The sequence below is a fragment of the Pinus tabuliformis genome, chromosome 2_2, assembly GCF_031772625.1.
Source record: "Pinus tabuliformis cultivar Carrire ecotype Pingquan chromosome 2_2, CPIR1, whole genome shotgun sequence".
NCBI classification, from domain to species: domain Eukaryota; kingdom Viridiplantae; phylum Streptophyta; class Pinopsida; order Pinales; family Pinaceae; genus Pinus; species Pinus tabuliformis.
Genome location: NC_142300.1, coordinates 367,864,197 through 367,885,612, shown reverse-complemented (window position 1 = coordinate 367,885,612; position 21,416 = coordinate 367,864,197). Strand labels below are relative to the sequence as shown.

At 39.6% G+C, this 21,416-nt stretch overlaps 2 protein-coding genes across 2 annotated transcripts in view; one reads left to right on the top strand and one right to left on the bottom strand.

The window, feature by feature from the left end:
- LOC149192764 (uncharacterized) overlaps positions 1 to 21,416 on the top strand; it is a 108,965-nt gene that overhangs the window by 61,236 nt on the left and 26,313 nt on the right. The window contains exon 4 of the mRNA XM_089404703.1: positions 3,067 to 6,897. Within this exon, the coding sequence (XP_089260829.1) occupies positions 3,325 to 6,897 (3,573 nt within the window). The 5' untranslated portion in view covers positions 3,067 to 3,324. The remainder of the gene's footprint in view (positions 1 to 3,066; positions 6,898 to 21,416) is intronic.
- Positions 18,346 to 20,336, bottom strand: LOC149192766 (uncharacterized). Its single transcript, XM_089406174.1, has 3 exons — positions 20,219 to 20,336; positions 19,963 to 20,104; positions 18,346 to 19,834 (listed from the first exon to the last, which is right to left on the bottom strand). The coding sequence occupies exons 1-3, from the start codon at positions 20,334 to 20,336 to the stop codon at positions 19,372 to 19,374; spliced, it is 723 nt and encodes a 240-aa protein (XP_089262300.1). The 3' UTR covers positions 18,346 to 19,371.

Here is a 21,416-nt window from a genome sequence, read left to right as displayed (position 1 = left end):
ACAAGGGTTATATCTCGACTCTATATTTAGATCTGTCTAGACATTTCACAACAAAAATATGTGATACTCGGTATACCTGTGATTAAAGGAAATATCTGCAGATGAATAAATCTCGTAATATCTATGAACAACATCTCGTCTACCTGCAAGTGTTTTCATCAACCGAATGAAGCTGAAGGATCTTAAGTGTTTCGATGGGTATCATGATCCTAGAAACAATCCCAGCAAAAGAAGGAACATTACCACGATCTTGGTGGACTTATCTCTCAATAGTCCCTGTACATAGATGATGAAAAGAAGCCCAGAACCCTCACTATATCGAATAAGGGTCCACTGTTGCAATCACAGTTTAGACACACATGGAGATCAAACTTTCAGGTAGATCTCATGGATATGATAAAGAAGCAACAGTGAGGATCTCAGTGATGATGTAATAGCTTCAATGGTGCAGCAATGAGGATGACCTCAGCAGCAACAGAAGGGAGGATTGATATCTTGGTCTTGGAGAGGCACAACGTGTATGGTACAGATCATGGACATAAAGCGCAGCATGATGATGAATGAGATCATGGACACAAAGGGCAGCGTGATGATGAGTAAGATCATGGACATGGGTAGCATGATGATAATCATGATTAGTGCAGCATGGTGCAGTATGCAGTGGTGCAGCAAGTGGACCAGATGCAGCACGATGATAGGTGAAGGAGTCACCACTGGAGAATTAGTTGAAGCAACATGTCTTCAACTGATCTCATATAGATATAGAAAGTCAAAGTGTTGACCTCTGTTGTAAATGTATTATCTCTCTCTCTCTCTCTCTCTTTCTTTGCTGAACTATGAAAAACATAAAAGAAGAATTGATCAAGGGTTTCCCCACATTGTGGGGTTTGTCCCTGGCTAGCGCCACATATTGTGTCATCTTGTCTTGGCTTGTCTTCTGCGATTTATATTTATGTTCTGTCTGTAGTTTGCTTTAATGTTGATGTGATTGCTAACTGTGAAAAATTTAAATAAATTACTCTAACATAGAACATACCTAAAATTAACATTATATTCCAACAACACAACATGCACACTATCTCTAGCCAATGCCCAAGTGAAAAGGAATGCTAGTGACCACGGATAAATTGAAACAACCCTAACCAGTCCAACATGTTACGAGTGAAGTACGATTCAATTTTGTGATACTAATATGAAGTCAGTTTTCATGGAAAATGCCTTCTGTCCAAAGTTTCACACCCATTCATGCTCCTCTCAGGAAATACAAGACTATCAAGAATAAATCTGCCCTTAATAAAACAAGTGTCCTCCTTGAATAGCCCATTTCTAAAAGACACGACCTTTCATATATGACAATCTATAGTGATGAATATTTTTTTACCGTTGTTATACTGATGCTAGTGACATAATGATATGATTATTTTTCCATCAGGGTTATAATTTTTTTTTAATGCAATTTTTCTACTATGATAACTACTCATCCACATTTAATATATCCCTCTTTCGCATGCTATAACAACAATCAACATTCAATGAGGATGTTGCACTTGATCTCAGCATTGTGTTCTTTCTTTGGAGGGTTGGATGTCCATAAATTAAAACGATGTTGCATCACATAGCAACTAAGGGCAAGGAAGAAGATGATGTGCAGCAAAATTTATGATTTCTACATATTGTTTCCTTAGTTCCCCTAGTTGGGCTTATTCAAAATATGGCACACTAAAATATGAAATCACCTACAAAAAAATCCCTGAGGGGTAGATATTTACTCTCCTAGTTTTACTATGATTCACTTTATTTTTTATTTTTTTTTGGGGAATAGTTAATAGTGCTTATAGAAACATACACCTTATCCATTTATCTGTGGCATCAAAATCACCCAGGACTTGCACGTGGCCTCATCCTTACATGGGGAGTCTTGAAACTGGGTCTCGGTGTTAATACAGGCCTGATCACCTTGCTGCTTGTTGCTAGACTCCCATGGGCCAACTCCTTTTAAACTTTTGGTCAACCCGTGTCTCTCATTCACTAGAAATCCTTTTTAAGAATTTAGTCAAATTGCTATCATCTTGAAACAAAGTGTATCTTGTTTTAATGGTGCATTTAAGATGATTGCTTACTATGGTCAGCCAATTGATTTGAGCATAACAGCTTGTTGGATGATGAGGTCGCTTGCTCTAACTAATGGAACAATGTATTTGAGCAGAGAGGCTCATTCTACAACCCAGTGTGAAGGCGATGTGTAAGTATGTCCGTCCTCAACTTGGAGTTGTCACGTTTCTCTTAAAATAAGAGTTTTCACGTGTCTCTCCTAAAAAAAACAATCTCTATATAGAACAGCAATGTCGGCTATAATAAAAAAAAGAAAAAAATTTATGCTATGCATTTTTAATTAGTTGTCCATATGACCTAGTATAATTTCAAAAAACATGTGAGTAAAATGTTTAAACGTTATATATTGTATGTTGTATAAAATAAAATATCCAATGTGGGTTATTAATAAAATATTTTAATATGAATTAATATTGACATATAATTAAAATATATTAATAAAAAAACATTTTAATGTGCTTTGATAAAATGGCTCAATACACATATTATGTAATCTCTATAGTATTCAAAAATACAATTTAAACAATAAAAAAATACACGTTTTTTGCACTCTAAAATAAGTTTGCACATTATGAAATTTGATCCCTCTCGGCTCATGCTAGATCCGTGCTTCAGATGGATCTATGCTGGTTACTCTAAATATCCGATTATTTAAAATTGTTTCCTTCTGAGAACTCACTTCACACATTATGGATATTGAGAACATCTTAACATGCCTAAAAATTAAACTGGGAATCTTGAGAAAGTTGAAAGTTAATGTCTGAGTTTGCAAATTATGATGATGTAGTTCCTAAGACAAACAAGAAAATTACCTGAAATTTTATTATGTTGGTTCTTGTCGGAAAAGGAGTACAAATAGCAGTGCAGTATTATTTGGCAACAGATTCCACTTTCTTGCTTAATGATTTGCTATCTTATACTCAAAATAATGTTCATGTGACTCCTCTTTGGCAGGCATGGTATGATGCTAGAGTCATCTCGATTGATAGGAAGCCCCATCAACCTTCCTGTGCTTGCAAGTTTTATGTGAAATTTTATCGTGCTTGTATAGAAGATGTGCTTGATATTGAGCACCGGCCACTAGTTGCAAGCAAGAAAACGAAACTTGGGATTAAGAAACTTAGTGTTTTGCAAGCACCATATCAGTTGAATGTGCAGCCCAATCTGACTGACAAAGTAGAGTTTTGGGGTGGAGATTCTTCATCACTACGTATGCCAGCACTTATTAATGAATCTATAAAATCACAGATTGCAAAACTCATTTCATCATCTGTTAAACAGGGAATTGTTGCTGAAATCAATTTAAGACTATTGAAGGAAAGTAATCTTCATCGCTATATGCATGAGGATGATACATTTTACATCAGTGACCAGGAGGACCATGATAACTTGTTTGGTCGAAAATTTCAAAGGAAAGAAGATGGCAATTGTATTCTGATCGAGGAACAAGAAAGCATGATAGCTATGCAATCCAATAAACATTCAAGATATGTTGTCTTTTGTGCAGATAATTTGTATACATCTCAGTTAAGTTTACAACCAGATGAGAATGGAGCTTCAGGGAAATTTCCTAGGAAGTCAAAGAGACCTAGAGAGTTTCAAGGTGGAAGTATTTGCTTGAGAAGGTCTGAAAGACTTAAAAGAAAGAAGAATCTTGTATCTGAAGTACAAAAGAACAAACCAGTAAAGAAACATTATGGAAGAAATCAAGGGTGTACCGGAAAGTCAAAAGAATTTAAGCAGCATCAGCGTAAAGATGATTTGACAATCAAATGCCCATCACATGCCTCAAGGAAGAACCGCAAAGATATTACTTCCTCTGGGGAGTCCTGCCATTTACTAGCACAAGGCGAAGAAATTGAATATGCTCAGCAGAAACAAAAAATTGTAGTTTCGGGAAGATCCACATCAAAGAGATTGAGAGATCCCCACATTGAGACACTTGACTCAAGGAAGTCCAAGTGTTTATGTGAACACGGCAAACAATTTGAAAATGGACATAAAAGCCATATTGCCACTCAGGTAGAAGGAAATGAGCAAATAGAGAAGGAAAACATGGGGAAACAGTTATTGACAGAGATGGTGGAAGAGTCTGCTGCTACAGAATGCAAGGGGATTGATGTGAATAGTGAGAAACCATGTCAAGAAATTAATACTGCAGATATTAAGGAGATCAATACTATGAGTGAGACACAGGAAGTGACTGCAGGGATGTTCAATATGAATGAATCTGGAGGAATAATAAGCAATACAAACTCAGGGACTTCTACAAAATCAGATAACTCAAACAGTGAGATTGAAATTTCAAAATATCTGAAGGACAGAGTGAAGCATAGAGGGGACATTCCACATGCAACAATGTTTCCATGTTCAAGGAAAGATGACAATAATCTCAATCTTAGTCCAGGGAGGAGTAATATTCATTTTGAGTCTATTTTAACAAGTAAAGGGGAATCTGCAATGAAAGGTTTAGTGGAGGATAATGTGAAAGAAAAGTTTCAACATTTCTCTGGAAGCACAGAAATTGAAATTGATAAACCATCGGCTCCTTTCCTGGCTAGTTGTTCAATGGTAGGGAAGAAAGTTGAGATCCACGATGATATGATATCTGACTTGAGGATCGATGGCGATGGCTTGAATTTTAGTGGCACTATAGAAGAGGATAACTCAGTTCTTAAAAGTTTCTGGATGGAAATGGATCAGGCTTTCTATAGAAATGGAAATAATCTCAGTCTTAGCCCAGAGAAGACTAGTATTCATTGCAAGCCTATTTTAACAGATAATGTGGAGTACAGAGAGATAGGGTTAGTAGAGAATAACATTAAAGAAAGGCTTCAATGCCCTTTTGCACACATAGCAAATGAAATCGATAAACCCTCAGTTCCTATCTTGGCTAGATGTCCAACGATAGAGAGGAAAGCTCAAGTCCATGGAGATTTGATATCTGATCTCAGGATCAATGAGGATTGCCTGAACTTTATTGGCATATTAGAAGAGGAAAATTCAGTCCTCAAGAATCTTTGGGAACAAATGGAGCATACTTCAGATGGGGATGAGAATAATTCTGATCTTAGTCCAGAGAGGAGTAATATTTGCTGTGGGCCTGTTTTAACAGCTAAAGTGGACTCCACAAAGAAAGATTTAGTGGAAAGTAGCATCATAGACATATTTCAACCTGACTCCACAAGCACAATAGTTGAAATTGATGAATCCTCGGTTCCTATCTTGGGTAGATGTGCAATAGTAGAGAAGAAAATGGAGGTCCATGAAGATATGATATCTGATTTAAGGATCAATGAAGATAGCCTGAATTTCCATGCAATTATAAAAGAGGAAAACTCAGATTTGAAGGGCCTCTTGAAAGAAACGGAACAGATTTCACATGGGGATGAAAATAGTCTCAATATTAGTACAGAGGATACTGATATTAATTGTAAGCCTTGTCTGGTCCTTGAAGATCTGATATCTGATTTAAGGATCAAAGAAGATGGCCTGAATTCCCATGGTATTATGAAAGAGAAAAACTCAGATTTTAAGGCTCTTTCAAAAGAAATGTGGCAGATTTCACACGGGGATGAAAATAATCTCAATCTTAGTTCAGAGAGGACTAAAATTGCACATAAGCCTATTTCAGTCCATGAAGATCTCATATCTGATTTAAGGATTAATGCAGATGGCCTGAATTTCCATGGTATTATAAAAGAGGAAAATTCAGATTCTGAGAATCTTTTGGAAGAAATGGAGCAGATGTCATGTGAGGAAGAAAATAATCTCAATTGTAGTCCAGAGAGGACTGATATTGATACTGAGCCTATTTTGGTCCATGAGGATCCGAAAACTGATTTAAGGATCAATAATGCTCACAAGCCTAATTCGCTCCATGAAAATCTCATATCTGATTTAAGGATTAATGCAGATGGCCTGAATTTCCATGGCATTGTAAAAGAGGAAAATTCAGATTCTGAGATTTGTTTGGAAGAAATGGAGCAGATGTCATGTGAGGATGAAAATGATCTCAATCGTAGTCCAGAGAGGACTAATAGTGAGCCTATTTTGGTCCATGAGAGTCCGATATCTGATTTAAGGATCAATATTGCTCATAAACCTGTTTCTGTCCATGAAGATCTCATATCTTTTTTAAGGATTAATGCAGATGGCCTGAATTTCCATGGCATTATAAAAGAGGAAAATTTAGATTCTAAGAATCTTTTGGAAGAAATGGAGCAAATGTCATGGGAGGATGAAAATACACTCAATTGTAGTCCAGAGAGGACTAATATTGATAGTGAGCGTATTTTGGTCCGTGAGAATCTGATATCTGATTTAAGGATCAATACAGATGACCTGAATTCCCGTGACATTGTAAAAAAGGAAAATTCAGATTATGAGAATCTTTGGAAAGAAATGGAGAATATGTTATATGGGGATGAAAGTAATTTCAATCTTAGTCGAGATAGGACTAATACTGATTGTAAGCCTATTTTGACAGCTAAAAGTGAGTCCACAAAGAAAAACTTAGTGGACAATAACATCAAAAAAATATTTCAACAGGTCTCTGCAAGCATAGAATCTGAAAATGTTAAACCCTCAATTCCTATCTTGGCTAGATGGTCTACATTAGAGAAGAAAATTGAGGTCCATGAAGATATGATATCGGATTTAAGGATCAATGATGATGAATTGAATTTTGATAGAATTTTAAAAGAAGAAAACACAGACCTCAACAATCTTTGGAAAGAAATGGAGCAGATTTCACCTAGGCATCTACTTCTATCAGCAAGCAAGGTATGTGATAAAACTGCCATACTTATCTGCTTGGAAATATTTTTCCTTATTTTTACTTTGAATACACTGCTGGTAAGTCTACTGATTTTATACGTGTACTTTAGAATATGAAGGCATGTGATATGCTTTATGTGGTTACAATTCATGAAATCTAATAGATGCAAAATGCTTCCCACCTCCCCTTCCCTTCCCCCAAACCCACAGAAGATAAGATCTTCATGCACTTAAGAATGGAATTTTTCAAACAGTGGTTGGAAGGATGTTCTGGAAATGGATAGAGGAAATTGATCTGTAACTTGCATGGTTGCTTGGATACAAGTGTACTTAAACTGGCATTATTTCAACTTTCTAGTTATCAATGAACTAAGAGGCAAAAGATCCCATGGGAGGTTTCTGTTGTAGCATAGTTAATTACTCTTTTCTAAGTGTCGGCGATTTTATGGGTGGTTATTGGTTTTGCAATTATCGAAGTTTATGATAAATTTGTTCATATAGAAATTGAAATTTCAGCAATGCCAAGTGGCACTGAAAGTCTTGCAATGGCTTGAAAAAATGAAGAGATTGCCTCATTTTTTTTTCTTTTTCCACATTTACTTCCATTTCAATGCAACTCTAAAAACTAGGGATTTCAACAAAGTAGGCTAGAATAAGATTTTCATCTACAGTTTTTCTTCAATGTATATATTATCCAATGCATTCCATGTACACGAGCATTTTTTTCTATTTCCTTGAATCTTTCCATATTCATGATCTCATCTATGACCATTATATTTCATATGTGAGTGTGAAGAATAGGACATGAAGAATATTTAGCAAGATTTCTGGAAAGGAAAATATTTCACTAGATAATGTTTGTTCCTCAGCATAGTAATAACTCATAGAAACACACAATCATGGACAGTTACTGTTCAGCTCTGGACACGGTTCCAGACTAAAACTCCACTTATTATCCAATCTCCAACTACTCTTAGAAGTGGGTTACCGGGTGCAAGGATTCACAACCATATATATATATATGAGTACAATTCAAAATATGATTAATATGAGTTCAAGTAAATAAATTACCCTGGCAATAGGCAATGCAAGAGAGAAAAGACACCGTTAGGCTTCTAAATCTGGAAATTACCATATGTCTATAGTCTCCAGATTATGTTGTAAGTGGCATGTGATTGCAAGGCACATCTTGGAGAAGACACTATGATTGCATATGATAGTTTTGAGAAGTTTAAGGCATCCTGTCTTTTGAAGGGAAAAAAAAGGTCTCTAACTTTTGTTTGATTCCAGTTTTACTTGTAATTCTTTGGTGTTTTAAGTATTTTCTTTGCTTTGGTTTACCCTACTTCTCAGTGGTTTCAGATGGGCCCCATCTTGCAAACATCAAAATAAAGTAGTAAAGCCTGGAAACCATGTGTATTCAGTTAAGAATGTGCTTCCAGCTTGTGAAACGTCTTTGCATTTTGGACACCAGAAGCTCAACAGTTTCTGCCCTTTTTGGAGACCACTAAGGATATTTGTCTATGGTCTCGGCAGGCTATTGGATGTATATTCTATCTTTAACAAAAGCATTTAGAAAATAAGGGGAAATAAAGAAGTTTTCTGTTTGTCAAAAATATTTTCAGTCTATTATTGAGCAACTGCTTATGGTATGAGCTGTGTTGAGGAACGAGTGTTACCCTCCAAAAAGTGGGTGACCAATAAAAAAAAAAATTTCTCGTCCTTATACAGCCAGCTAACCAGCATACCTATTGATCATTACATGCCATGATGCCAAGGTTAGTCATCTATTGGCAGGTAAATCAACCATTTTGTAATCGTCTGTTGTCAATTGATGTTTCGTGCATACTAATAAGAATCAAGGGATGATCTGGGTGATTGACTGATCTTGATTGTATTCTTGTTCCCTTACTTCACCTAGGAGGTTATCCTTTGACTCTAATCCAGTGAGACCTCCTTTGAGACCTTAGGGTTTTAGGAAGGACACTACTGGGGATGCTTTGATTGAAGTAGGAAGGACACCACTGGGGACACTTTCCATCTTTCCCATTATTCCATTTTCATTATTTGGGCTGGTGGTCATTGGTCATGGGGATTGGCACCCTCACATCCTCATGCTTGATTATGGACCATAAAACTTTGCCTTGAAGGTTGATGTAGTGAAAATAGAGTTAAAAGCATAAGAAAGCCACAATGAAATAAAAAGATAAAATGTAAAAAATAGTTCGGACATTTGATTAGCACGTGGCCAAAAGTGTAATATTCCAAATGGGGAAATTACAGGTATTTTCCTAAAATGCCTCTTGAACAACATCTTCACAAAGAAATTCTCATAAATTTAACAGAACATTGCCATGTAAAATAAAGCAATTAGCATGCGGCAAACAAGTACACGATAAACTGGAAAACAATCTCAGCTTTATTGTTATAAGAAATGGGGTTACATGTAGATAAACTGAGAATAGATGAAACTAGAAGTTGGCCTCCAAGATAATCTGTTACACTGTACTGGCCCTCCAAACTTACATGAACTGCACTGCAAAGCTCTCCTGTGAATTTTGGATGAATTCACCTAGGGGAGATGGGTACTCACCCAATCCGACTAAGTCACCCAAGGGTTTCCGTCTCGGGACTGATATATGTTGCTGTTGAACCCTGGTGTACTGCTACCAACACTGCCTCTGTAATGTAACTCCCTCTCATCTGTTGTTGCTACAACTGAGAATCATCCAAAGTAACCTGTCCCTGCTACTCAAACGAGTTCTCCACCATACCCATCTGTTCCCGGAAATAGATGAACTTAGCTCTCCTTAGAGATTTCACGAGTCTATCTGCAACCTGCTTTTCTGTGGGAACATATTGTAGCTGGACTGCTCCACATTGTACATAATCTTTTATGAAATGACACTGAATATTGATGTGCTTCGACCTGTCATGAAACACTGGAATCTCAGAGAGCTTTATGCAAAGTGAACATTGGAATCTCAGAGAGCTTTATGCAACTCTGATTATCACACTAGACACTGGTCGCCTCCATCCTTTGCCTGAACAAGTTTACTAGCAGCTTTCGAAGACATATAGCTTCACACGTAGTTGTGTTGGCTGCAATATCCTATGCTTTTGTAGTGCTTAGTGCTACTGACTTACGCTTCCTGCTACACCAAGAAACCATCCCTGATCCAACACTAAAGCAGTTCCTGGAGGTGCTTTTCCTGTCCACTGAACTGCCCGCCCAATCTGCATTTGTGTACCCACAAAGTCTGACGTTCTAATGTCCCAAACATGATATTTTGCTAAATTTTAAAAAATCGAACTCAACCCAAATTTCAATACTAAATTATTATTCATTCAACAGAAGATTGCCATGTAAAATAAAACAAACAAAGCACTGCAATCTAATGACACAATTAATAGGAAATTTCTCAGCTTTTATTATAATGGATGAACTGGGGTTGCATATACAACCAAAATTGCTCAGATGAACATTGGCCTCGTGGATAATATGTTGCACTGCATCGGCCTCCCAAACTGAACTGAACTGCCATTTCTAAGCTCTCTTGTGAATTCTGGATGAATTCACAAAGGGGAGATGGGTGTTTGCCCAATCTCACTAAATCACCCTAGTGTTTCCGTCTTGGGGTTACCGAGGAAGTAGCGAACCAAGTTCCCAACCTCTCATACAAGAAGAAATATCAAATTCAAGATGTCCTCCAATGGTCTTCTCCTCCTCTTTTATAGATCTGATGGACCCCTCTAGAACCTCTTATTTTATTATTATTTTAATCATGGAGCACTTTTCCCTCTTCTATTTAAATTAAAATATTATTTTTAATGCAGGAAAAGGGTAAATTGGTCACCATGTCTCCTCGAGTCACTGAAACTCACATCCAACCATCCCATATTGTAGATTTTATTGCTTCTATTCCAATGAGCTATTACAGTAAGGTGTTTTGTAAAGTATTCCTCTCGGAATGCCACCTTAAGCGTAATTAATTGAGTCAGGCCCAATAATAACTCTTGTTTTTTGAAAGTTTTTGGAATGCATTGGAACGAAAGGTAAATTGTGCAGATGATGAAATATCCCAAGTGAATGCCATCGAACCTCATAGAAACTCCTAAAAACCCCTCCAAAAGCCCCTAGGCCTGTTGATGACACCAACCTACACCTGAGACCTGTGTGCCCCCAACTCTGAAAGTCCATCATAACCATGTCATAAGGAACACCACAAAAATGAACATTACAAATCTGCTCGGCCCAAGATTGCTTGCCCTCAAGCAATCCAAACCTGTGGACCAATCTGGTGGCCCAATGCCCGAATCCCATACGAACCATTGGGTGACGCTCTGCCTTTGTGTCAACCCACCTCGAACGGACCCCTCAATGCCCAGATCCCAGACCAATCTCTGACTAAACTTGTCATCAACAAATCCTCTTGGATCCTAATGCCACCAAGAACAAGTGTCGAGACTCCATTGCTCCTGTTGTGCTATAACTCCAATCATGAGTGCTGCTCCATCCACCGTATACCAACTCATCACCTCTCTCCAATCCAACCCTTGGGATAGCCCAAGGTCAACCTCACCATGGTGATGTTGTGCTGAGATACTGATGAGTGGCCAACCTACATCTTGCTTCCAACTTAAGCATGTAGTATCCCTCACCTCTAAGGGCTCCTGTAGTACAATGCTCTTGACTAAAAATGATACTCCATCAATAGGGTACCAACTCATGATCTCTCGCCAATCTAATGCATGAACACCCGTGTAAGGTACAAGTCTACTAGGCTGATATTGGTCCCTGCTCAACTCAGAATGCTCTGCCTGGTCAATCAACAAGATTTGTTTGAGGAAACCTGCCCCTCTCTCTAGAGTACGCAAAAGTGGACAAGATGTGCTGCAAGACCTATCTATATACTCCTGGAGAGGGTTGCGGCTTGAAACATTGCAACTCTACTAGTTGCCACTGTGTCTATCTGCACCTCATCAATGGGTAGGCCCAAAGATGGATGCACCACCATATCCAACAGAGCCTCTCTCATCTGTTCGGAAGCTCTAGGCTTCCGTGGTCCACTCGTCACCTGCAAAACTGTCCTCTCTGGTCCCAATGCCTCTTGATGACCAATATCTGCAAATAATACTTCCCTGGTTGTTGCCTATTGTTAAATTGGCAACTAGGGCCAAACTCCATGTGGGTCGGCTTATTTATGGCAGCTGATATTTTTATTGGATCCCTCTCGTCGAGAGGTGTAGGATTGATCCAAAGATCATCTGATTCCGATAAGTATTTATGGAGATATTAATTTATTTTGATTATGGAATTATTATCAAGCCGACCAACAATTTGAGTAGGCTCAGAAGCCCATAGACGTGTCTATTCATCATCTACATTTCAGTATAAATTGAAGAGGATTTGAAGTCATTTATCACAAGTATTCTTGAGGTGATCTCCTCTCTACTTCTGGGTTTTTGGAGAAGGAGAGAACTTAAGATACGCTGGCCCAAGGGTGATGCCCTAACTGCAGGAAGCCGCAGGCATATGAGGATGAGCAACAGACAGAGACCTAATATGAGGCACGCAGGCTCTAATCTACGCACAGTTCATGAAGAGAAAATTCACGTTGTTCATCTTGAGGACATTCCGATGTAAATGGAAACATATACGCAGGTATATGTAGACTGGAGACATATACGCAGGGATATGTAGATACCTATTCCACTGTCCAATAAAACATACACAGGTCAATGGGACATGGATACGCTGTTCAATACGCTGTGTATGAGTTTATATATATGATGGCAATATAACTGAGGTACATATACGTAACAAATGGCAAGATAACCGAGGTACATATACACAGCAAATGGCAATATAACTGAGGTACATATACGCAGCAAATGGCAATATATATATATATATCTATATATCTATATATATATATATATATATATACAGTAATATACATGTTGTAGTACCGTAGTAAGGGAAGACAGTCATGATATACGCATAGCATGAAGATACGATGTCATGTCATCTGAACGCAGTCCTGTAATAGAGTCATACGCATGGAGAGCACCATATACGTTGTCAATATATGCAGCTAGAACTCTCCTACGTTCTGGGCCAAAGCATATTTTGGCATACATATAGTTCAGTATATATTTGTGTATTGATCTGAGCTCCTGCTAGCTCCTATACCCTCAGCAGTAATTCTTGGTTATAATATCAGAACTCAAAGATGCAATCCTGATCTCGTTAAGGATGAACCTCTCAAACATTGTCACAAGCTTGTTGACAGCGTGAGGTAGTCTAGATGGACAGCATGTAAACCTTTGAGTATTATAGGTGACAGCGTGGCACATAAGACAACCTTCAGGCTTGAAGCGCTGTTAGCAAGGCTGGAAGTTGCTGTCATAAAGGGTAGCATGTTAATGAATGAGATCATGGACATGGGAAGTGTCATGATGAATGGGATCATGAGCATGGGCAACATGAAGCATGATGATGCATGGACAGCATGAAGCATGATGAGATCATGGGCAGCATGAAGCATGATGATGCATGAGCAGCATGAAGTATGAAGTCATGGACATCTTGATGTATGGGTAGCACAGTGATCATGAGCAGCATGAAGATGCATGATGCAGCATGATGGTTCTACACGATAAGGTGCAACATATGAACGAAATGGATAGGTGAAGTCGTCACCTAGGAGATTCTGTTGAAGCAGAATGTCTTCAATTGATCTCATCATTATAGGAAATGATCTATGCTCAGATCCAGATAAGTCAAAGTGTTGACTTCTGTTGTAAATGTATTATCTCTCTCTCTCTCTCTCTCTCTTTCTCTGCTGAACTTTGAAGAACATAAAAGAAGAATTGATCAAGGGTTTCCCCACACATTGTGGGGTTTGTCCCTGGCTAGCGCCACATCTTGTGTCCTCTTGTCTTGGCTTGTCTTCTGCGATTTATATTTATGTTCTATCTGCAGTTTATCTTTATGCTGATGTGATTGCTAATATGGAAAAAGAAAATAAATAAATTGCTCTAGCATAGAACATACCAAAAACTAGCATGGCATCAGAGCTGAGGTGAAGACAATGCCCAAGCAAGAGTGAAAGAGCAATCACCAAAGACAATTGGGACAAGACAAAAGGATCAATGGGTTCTTCACAATTCACTTAGGGTGAAGTCGAAGAAGATCATATTATCAGAATGGCATAGCAGAACTTCTGATGGCATACCTAAAGATCACTTCATTGGGAAGTTCAGATCTAAGGGTGGAAGGAAAGGTAGATGTCTTGGTTATGAGTTCGGCCCTTATGCGAAGGAGTGTCCGAATGACAGAGATGCAGGTCATCAAAGACACGGCCGACTCTTCAAGGAGGCAAGGAACCCCTGTAATGGAAGTCGAAGGTTCAAAGGTGACATTCGTTGATGGAAAGGTACATGTTTGAAAATAGAATTTTCAAAGATGCTTTTGAGTTCAGGGATGTATTAAGTTACAGGAAGTCCACTGGGGACCATGTCCATTGACACAGCACCGGAGGTCTGTGAGTCAAATGGTGACAGAGATGCCTGAATTCAAAAAGAGCATGAAACTACATGTTTGAGATGTACAGAAGGAAAATCTTACAAGGGGACCATTCCCCTCAAGTAGCAGGTCCACAGGTTTGAAACAACCCGTGGAGTTTTGAGATTCATGAACGGGAATCTCATGTATACAGGTAGAAGAAAGCCCTCTATGGCTTGATGCAAATCACCCCGGGCATAGTATGAGAGGATCAACAACTGTCTGATGAAGCTGAGATTCACTAGGAGTGAAATCGATCCAAACCATTACTCGAAGGTTGTGGATGATAGACCTCTCATACCGGCACCTATGTCTGACAGGTGCAGACCCTCTCATTTGTAGGAGACAGAGGGAGTTGGATTCCGTATGTCGAATGATAAACTGCAAGCCTGTGACTACCTCAAGGATATTGATTTTCAGAAACTATATGGTAGTGATGTCGGACCTGATTTGGGAAATGCCTCTGAGTTTCATAAACTCAATCACGTCGATGTTCTTGGTGAACTTCCATCCGGACATATGTTTTACAGTTAGCATGGTGAGCTCATATTTGGTTGAGCCTCACTGGATTGGTGCCAAGAATCCTCTAAGATATCTTTGGGGCATAATCTCTCATGGATTGAGATACACTGCCGGAAATATGAAAACTGCATGATTATTCAAATGCCGACTAGGCAAGCATTGTGGAGAATCACGAGAGCACTTCTCCGTGCTGGTTCTCTTTGGATTCTGTTTCGATATCATGGATGAGCAGGAAGCAGAAATCGGTTGTTATAAGTACTGTCAAGACCGGATACATAACTACGAGTATGACCTCATATGAAGTTGCCTGGCTGTGGAAACTCTTCAGTGAGTACACATGATGAATACCACTGTGATTCTTTGTGACAACCAGAGGTGGGATTCGATTATTGAGGAATCCCGTATTCAATGATTGCTCCAGCAGATAGACATCAGATACTGCCTTATCTGGGATATGGAAAGTCGACGAGCAAGGAGGCTCCATCGCACTGAGATGATGTACAGGTCGCTAAAACCCCGGGGGAAAGATCAAATTTGTGATTTTCCCAAGCGACTTGGAGTCGTCGAGAGACCTTTGTAAAAGGTCTGCATGTTGCATACATTGAACTCTGGGAGCTCTGGGGGGGTTTGCAGTTCTTACTGGAGCAACATACGACCACAGGGTGACTCACCCTCCCCTGGTGGTGCGCACTGGAACAAGATGATTTTCTCTCTTGTGGGACAAGATGATTCGCTCTCTTGTGGAACAGGATGATTCGCTCTCCTGTGTAGTAGGATTATTAGTTCTCCTGTGAGGCCTGGATTGATGTGTTCTCCATGGCGATTGTAGCAGGATTGATGTGTTCTCCTGTGAGGCCTGGATTGATGTGTTCTCCATGGTGATTGTAGCAGGATTGATGTGTTTTCCTGTGAGGCCTGGATTGATGTGTTCTCCATGGCGATTGTAGCAGGATTGATGTGTTCTCCTGTGAGGGCAGGATTGATTAGTTCTCCTGTCGAGGCATCCTACCCATGCAGTTTCGAACTCATGGGAAGTACCTCTCATCTGATCAATGAGCAGGGAAACGAAGTTAGGGACCATAGTAGTACCGATGGACGCATCGTTGTATCTACCGTACTCCCTACGCTAGGATGACCTCCATTGATCTGAGATCAATGATACTGGTCTAGGACCAGTGGTAGGAGTTGTACCATACTATGACACTGACTTCGGGTCGGTTGAGACTGGTCTGGGACCAGTGGTACATACTCTGAGACTGACTTCATGTCAGTGCAGTACTGGTCTGGGACCAGTGACAGTGGTACATACTATGACGCTGACTTTGGGTCGGTTGAGACTGGTCTGGGACCAGTGGTACACTCTATGAGACTGCGATACTGGTCTGGGACTAGTGGTAGGAGTGGTACTTACTATGAAGTTGACTTCGGGTCGGTTGAGACTGGTTTGGGACCAGTGGTACATACTCTGAGACTGACTTCGTGTTAGTGCAGTACTGGTCTGGGACCAGTGAGAGTGGTACATACTATGACGCTGACTTCGGGTCGGTTGAGACTGGTCTAGGACCAATGGTACACTCTCTGAGACTGCGATTTTGGTTTGGGACCAGTGGTAGGAGTGGTACTTTACTATCAAGCTGACTTCGAGTCGGTTGAGACTGGTCTGGGACCAGTGGTACGTACTCTGAGACTGATTTTAGGTCAGTGGAAAATGGTATGAGACATTCTTGATCAATTCTTCTTCTTCATAGTTTAGCGGAGCTAAGTTGAGTAGAGCAGAGCAGAGCCAGTAGAGCTGGGCAGAGCAGTGCAGGGCATTGATGGCAGACATAGTACAGTCGGACTTATGGATCAACGGATGGAGATCTCCCTAGTTGAGAGGGAGTGTTAAATTGGCAACTAGGGCCAAATTCCATGTGGGTCAACTTATTTATGGCACTTGATATTTTTATTGGACCCCTCTCGTCAAGAGGTGTAGAATTGATCCAAAGATCATCCGATTCCGATAAGTATTTATGGAGATATTAATTTATTTTGATTATGGAATTATTATCAAGCCGACCAACAATTTGAGTAGGCTCAGAAGCCCATAGACGTGTCTATTCATCATCTACATTTCAGTATAAATAGAAGAGGATTTGAAGTCATTTATCACAAGTATTCTTGAGGTGATCTCTCCATGTCTGGGTTTTTGGAGAAGGAGAGAACTAAAGATACGCTGGCCCAAGGGTGATGCCCTAACCACAGGAAGCCGCAGGCATATGAGGATGAGCAACAGACAGAGACCTAATACGAGGCATGTAGGCCCTAATCTACGCACAGTCCATGAAGAGAAAATTCACGTTGTTCATCTTGAGGACATTCCGCTGTAAATGGAAACATATACGCAGGTATATGTAGACTGGAGACATATACGCAGGTATATGTAGATACCTATTCCACTGTCCAATAAAACATACACAGGTCAATGGGACATGGATACGTTGTTCAATACGTTGTGTATGAGTTCATATATATGATGAGAATATAACCGACGTACATATACGCAGCAAATGGCAATATAACCGAGGTACATATATGCAGCAAATGGCAATGTAACTGAGGTACATATACGCAGCAAATGGCAATATAACCGAGGTGCATATACGCAGCAAATGGCAATATATATATACACAGTAATATACATGTTGTAGTACCGCAGTAAGGGAAGACAGTCATGATATACGCATAGCATGAAGATACGCTGTCATGTCATCTGAACGCAGTCCTGTAATGAAGAACGCAGTCCTGTAATAGAGTCATACACATGGAGAGCACCATATACGTTGTCAATATATGCAGCTATAACTCTCCTACGTTCTAGGCCAAAGCATATTTTGGCATACGTGTAGTTCAGTATATATTTGTGTATTGATCTGAGCTCCTGCTAGCTCGTATACCCTCAGCAGTAATTCTTGGTTATAATATCAGAACTCAAAGATGCAATCCTGATCTCATTAAGGATGAGCCTCTCAAACGTTGTCACAAGCCTGTTGACAGCGTGAGGTAGTCTAGATGGACAACATGTAAGCCTTTGAGTATTGCAGGTGACAGCGTGGCACATAAGACAACCTTCAGGCTTGAAGGGTTGTTAGCAAGGCTGGAAGTTGCTGCCATAAAGGGCAGCGTGTTAATGAATGAGCAGTGTTGATAATATCGGTATCGGGAAAATATCGGCGAGGGTCCGGAAAATATCTTATCGGAAATATCGGCGAAAATATCGGCAAAATATCGGAAAATATCGGCAAGCATAAAAAATGCATAATATATTCATTTTTTTTCAGATTTCTAAACATATAAAGCAATAACAACATGAACTAAACACATTGGCACATAAATATGAAGAAAACACTGATATATATGATGTCAAATAGAAATGATACATCAAACTTCAAAGGCGATACCAAATCCTGCTGATCCCTGATAGTGATAAATTGATAATTGTCCAATCAAGGACTCAAACAAAAATTAAAATAACATCACACATCCTGCTGATCCCTGATAGTGATAATTGTCCAATCAAGGACTCAAACAAAACAACATCACATATATAAAACTTTAAAAGTATTTCATCATCATGAGTTATAAACTTATATGTAGCAAAAGTTGCAAAACAAATAAAACTAGCAGCTATCTATCTGAGACCATTGGCCTCTCCCTAGCAGCTTTCTTTCTGTCTTGTTCAGCAATTGCTTCACGAGCTTTTTGTATAACCTCTGCACTAGAAAGCATACAAGGCATGACATCTGCATCATATGCAGAGAGTTTAGCCAGATGGTATTTCAATCGTGTAATCCCTCCTGACATCTTGGTCCCACACAAGTTGCATGATATATATGCCTGATTTGCCCCACCAACAGCCTCCCCATACTCCCAAAATGGGTCCAAAGCTTTTGGCATATTTGACATTTGTAGTGAACTAATTCAAACCTAGGGCACAAAAAAAACAAAAAATTGGCATTAAATGAGTATAACTATACAGTGCCCAGCAAACACTCAAGAAACTATTTTAATTTTTAAAGCAACATCTTCATGTTCAGAATTTAAACAACAAAAGCAAGCATAAAAAATGCATAATATATTCATTTTTTTCAGATTTTTAAACATATAAAGCAATAACAACATGAAATAAACACATTGGCACATAAATATGAAGAAAACACTGATATATATGATGTCAAATAGAAATGATATATCAAAGGCGATACCAAATCGTGCTAATCCCTGATAATTGTCCATTCAAGGACTCAAATGTGGAGAACCAATACAAAATAACATCACATATAATAATAAAAGTATCTCATCATCATGAGTTACATGTAGCATAACAAATAAAACTAGCAGCTATCTATCTACTGCCCTCTCCCCCTTTTACGGGAAAACATGATGGGTTGTTTGTCAGGCCTGCCCCTAGTAGTAGAAGGCCCTGACACTGCCTCTGCACCTAATGTCAAATAATGAGTGATAGGCATGGAGCTATGCTCTCCTATATCTATAGCAGATGGTGTTGATGCTGATGCCCCCGCAGTGTCCTCCTCCAGCTCCTCCTGCTCCTCCTCTAAGTGCTGCTGCTCCTCTGACTCCGAGTCCTCCTCTTGCTGCCCCTGCTCTAATGGATCATCTGCCACTGGCTCCTCCAACCATGAAGGTGACTCCTCCAATATGGGCTCCTGAGACTCCACCCTCCACGGAGACAATACATCAATATTGTCTAAGGAAATGGCATCTGGATCCACTGGTGATTCTATTTGCCTCACTCGAAGTCGGATGTTGTAATGCACATACACCAAATCGTTGAGGCGTGCGAACTCCAACCTGTAAGAGTGTCAAAAAAAGTAATGAGTCTTGAGTCTTGACTCTTGACACTTGAAGGTCATAAATTAAAAATTAAAAATTACAATAAGTGTAATTGCTCAACTGAAGGCTTGAGTTCAAAGTTATACCTGTTGCGCTTTTTGGCGTGTATTTTCTCAAATACACTCCAATTGCGCTCACACCCTGAAGAGCTACATGTTTGACTCAAGATTCGTATAGCCAAATTTTGCAAATTTGGTACCCTTGCACCATAGCTTCGCCGCCAAAGATCTACAACAAAATATTGAAATAAAAAATTCAAAAACTTAAAAGTTAAAAGTTAAAAGTTAAAACATAATTAAATTCAAATTTCTAATTTCTAATGAGTGATGACTTGTCACTTACGTGGCATGAAGAGGTCCCTTCCCTTAATGGCATCATCAAAGCCAAATAGGCCAACACAATCCTGATAACTATGTATCTCGCGGATGATTTTGCGACGAGGCTCAGAATCAGGTACCATCCTCTCAATACAGGAATGGAGCCCTTCCATCACCTCGCCATCAAAACGAAATTTGCATTTGTATGCAAATGCAGGGTTGAGGAAGAGTGCTGCTGCATGAATGGGTCGATGAAGCATCCCTGTCCACCGACTATCGATCACATCCCATAACATCATCTGCCTATTAAGGCCAGCAGAACCCTTGTCTGCATAATAGGAACGAATGGCCTCCTTGGCCCTATCCATGCCCTCATACAAATAAGGCATTGCAGGCTTCTCTCCATCCACCAATCTAAGAACCTTTACTATAGGTTCGCTAACTGCACATGCTTCTTGTACTCCACGCCAAAATGTCTCAGAGTACACCATTTTTTCAATGGCTCTCCCATCAGGTCTCCTGCTGTATCTACAACCACGCCAATCATCAGACACAAACATTTGCTTCAACTCGAACTGACATCGAAGCAAAGACTGGAGAGTAATAAAGGTTGTGGCAAAACGTGTGATGGCAGGACGCCGCAACTCCTTGTTTTTAGTGTACCTCCTCATAAGGCTAAGAACAAAAGCATGGTTATAAATAAACTTGGGGATGCTCCTAGCCATATCAACTGCCTCCTTGATGAAGGAGAGTTTCCCCATATCCTCAAGCAACAAATCAAGACAATGCGCTGCACATGGAGTCCAGAACAATGTGGGATGCCTCTCCATAAGCATTCTGCCGGCAGACACATAATTAGCTGCATTGTCTGTTACGACTTGCACCACATTCTGCACACCAATCTCCTGAATGAACCCATCTAACAACTCACATATCGTTGCTGCATCTTTGATATGTTCTGATGCATCCAACGATTTAATAAACATGGTACCTTTAGGACAATGTACCAAGAAATTTAGAAGGGTCCTACCCTTCCTATCTGTCCAACCATCAGACATCACTGTGCATCCAGTGACTTCCCATGTCTGTTTCAACTCCGCCAATCTAGAGTTGATGCCCTGTTTTTCTGCTTGAAGAATTGGCCCCCGCAACTCCTCATATGTGGCACTTTTGTACCATGGGCCCACAACATCAATAGCATCACACATTGGTTGCCAAAATGG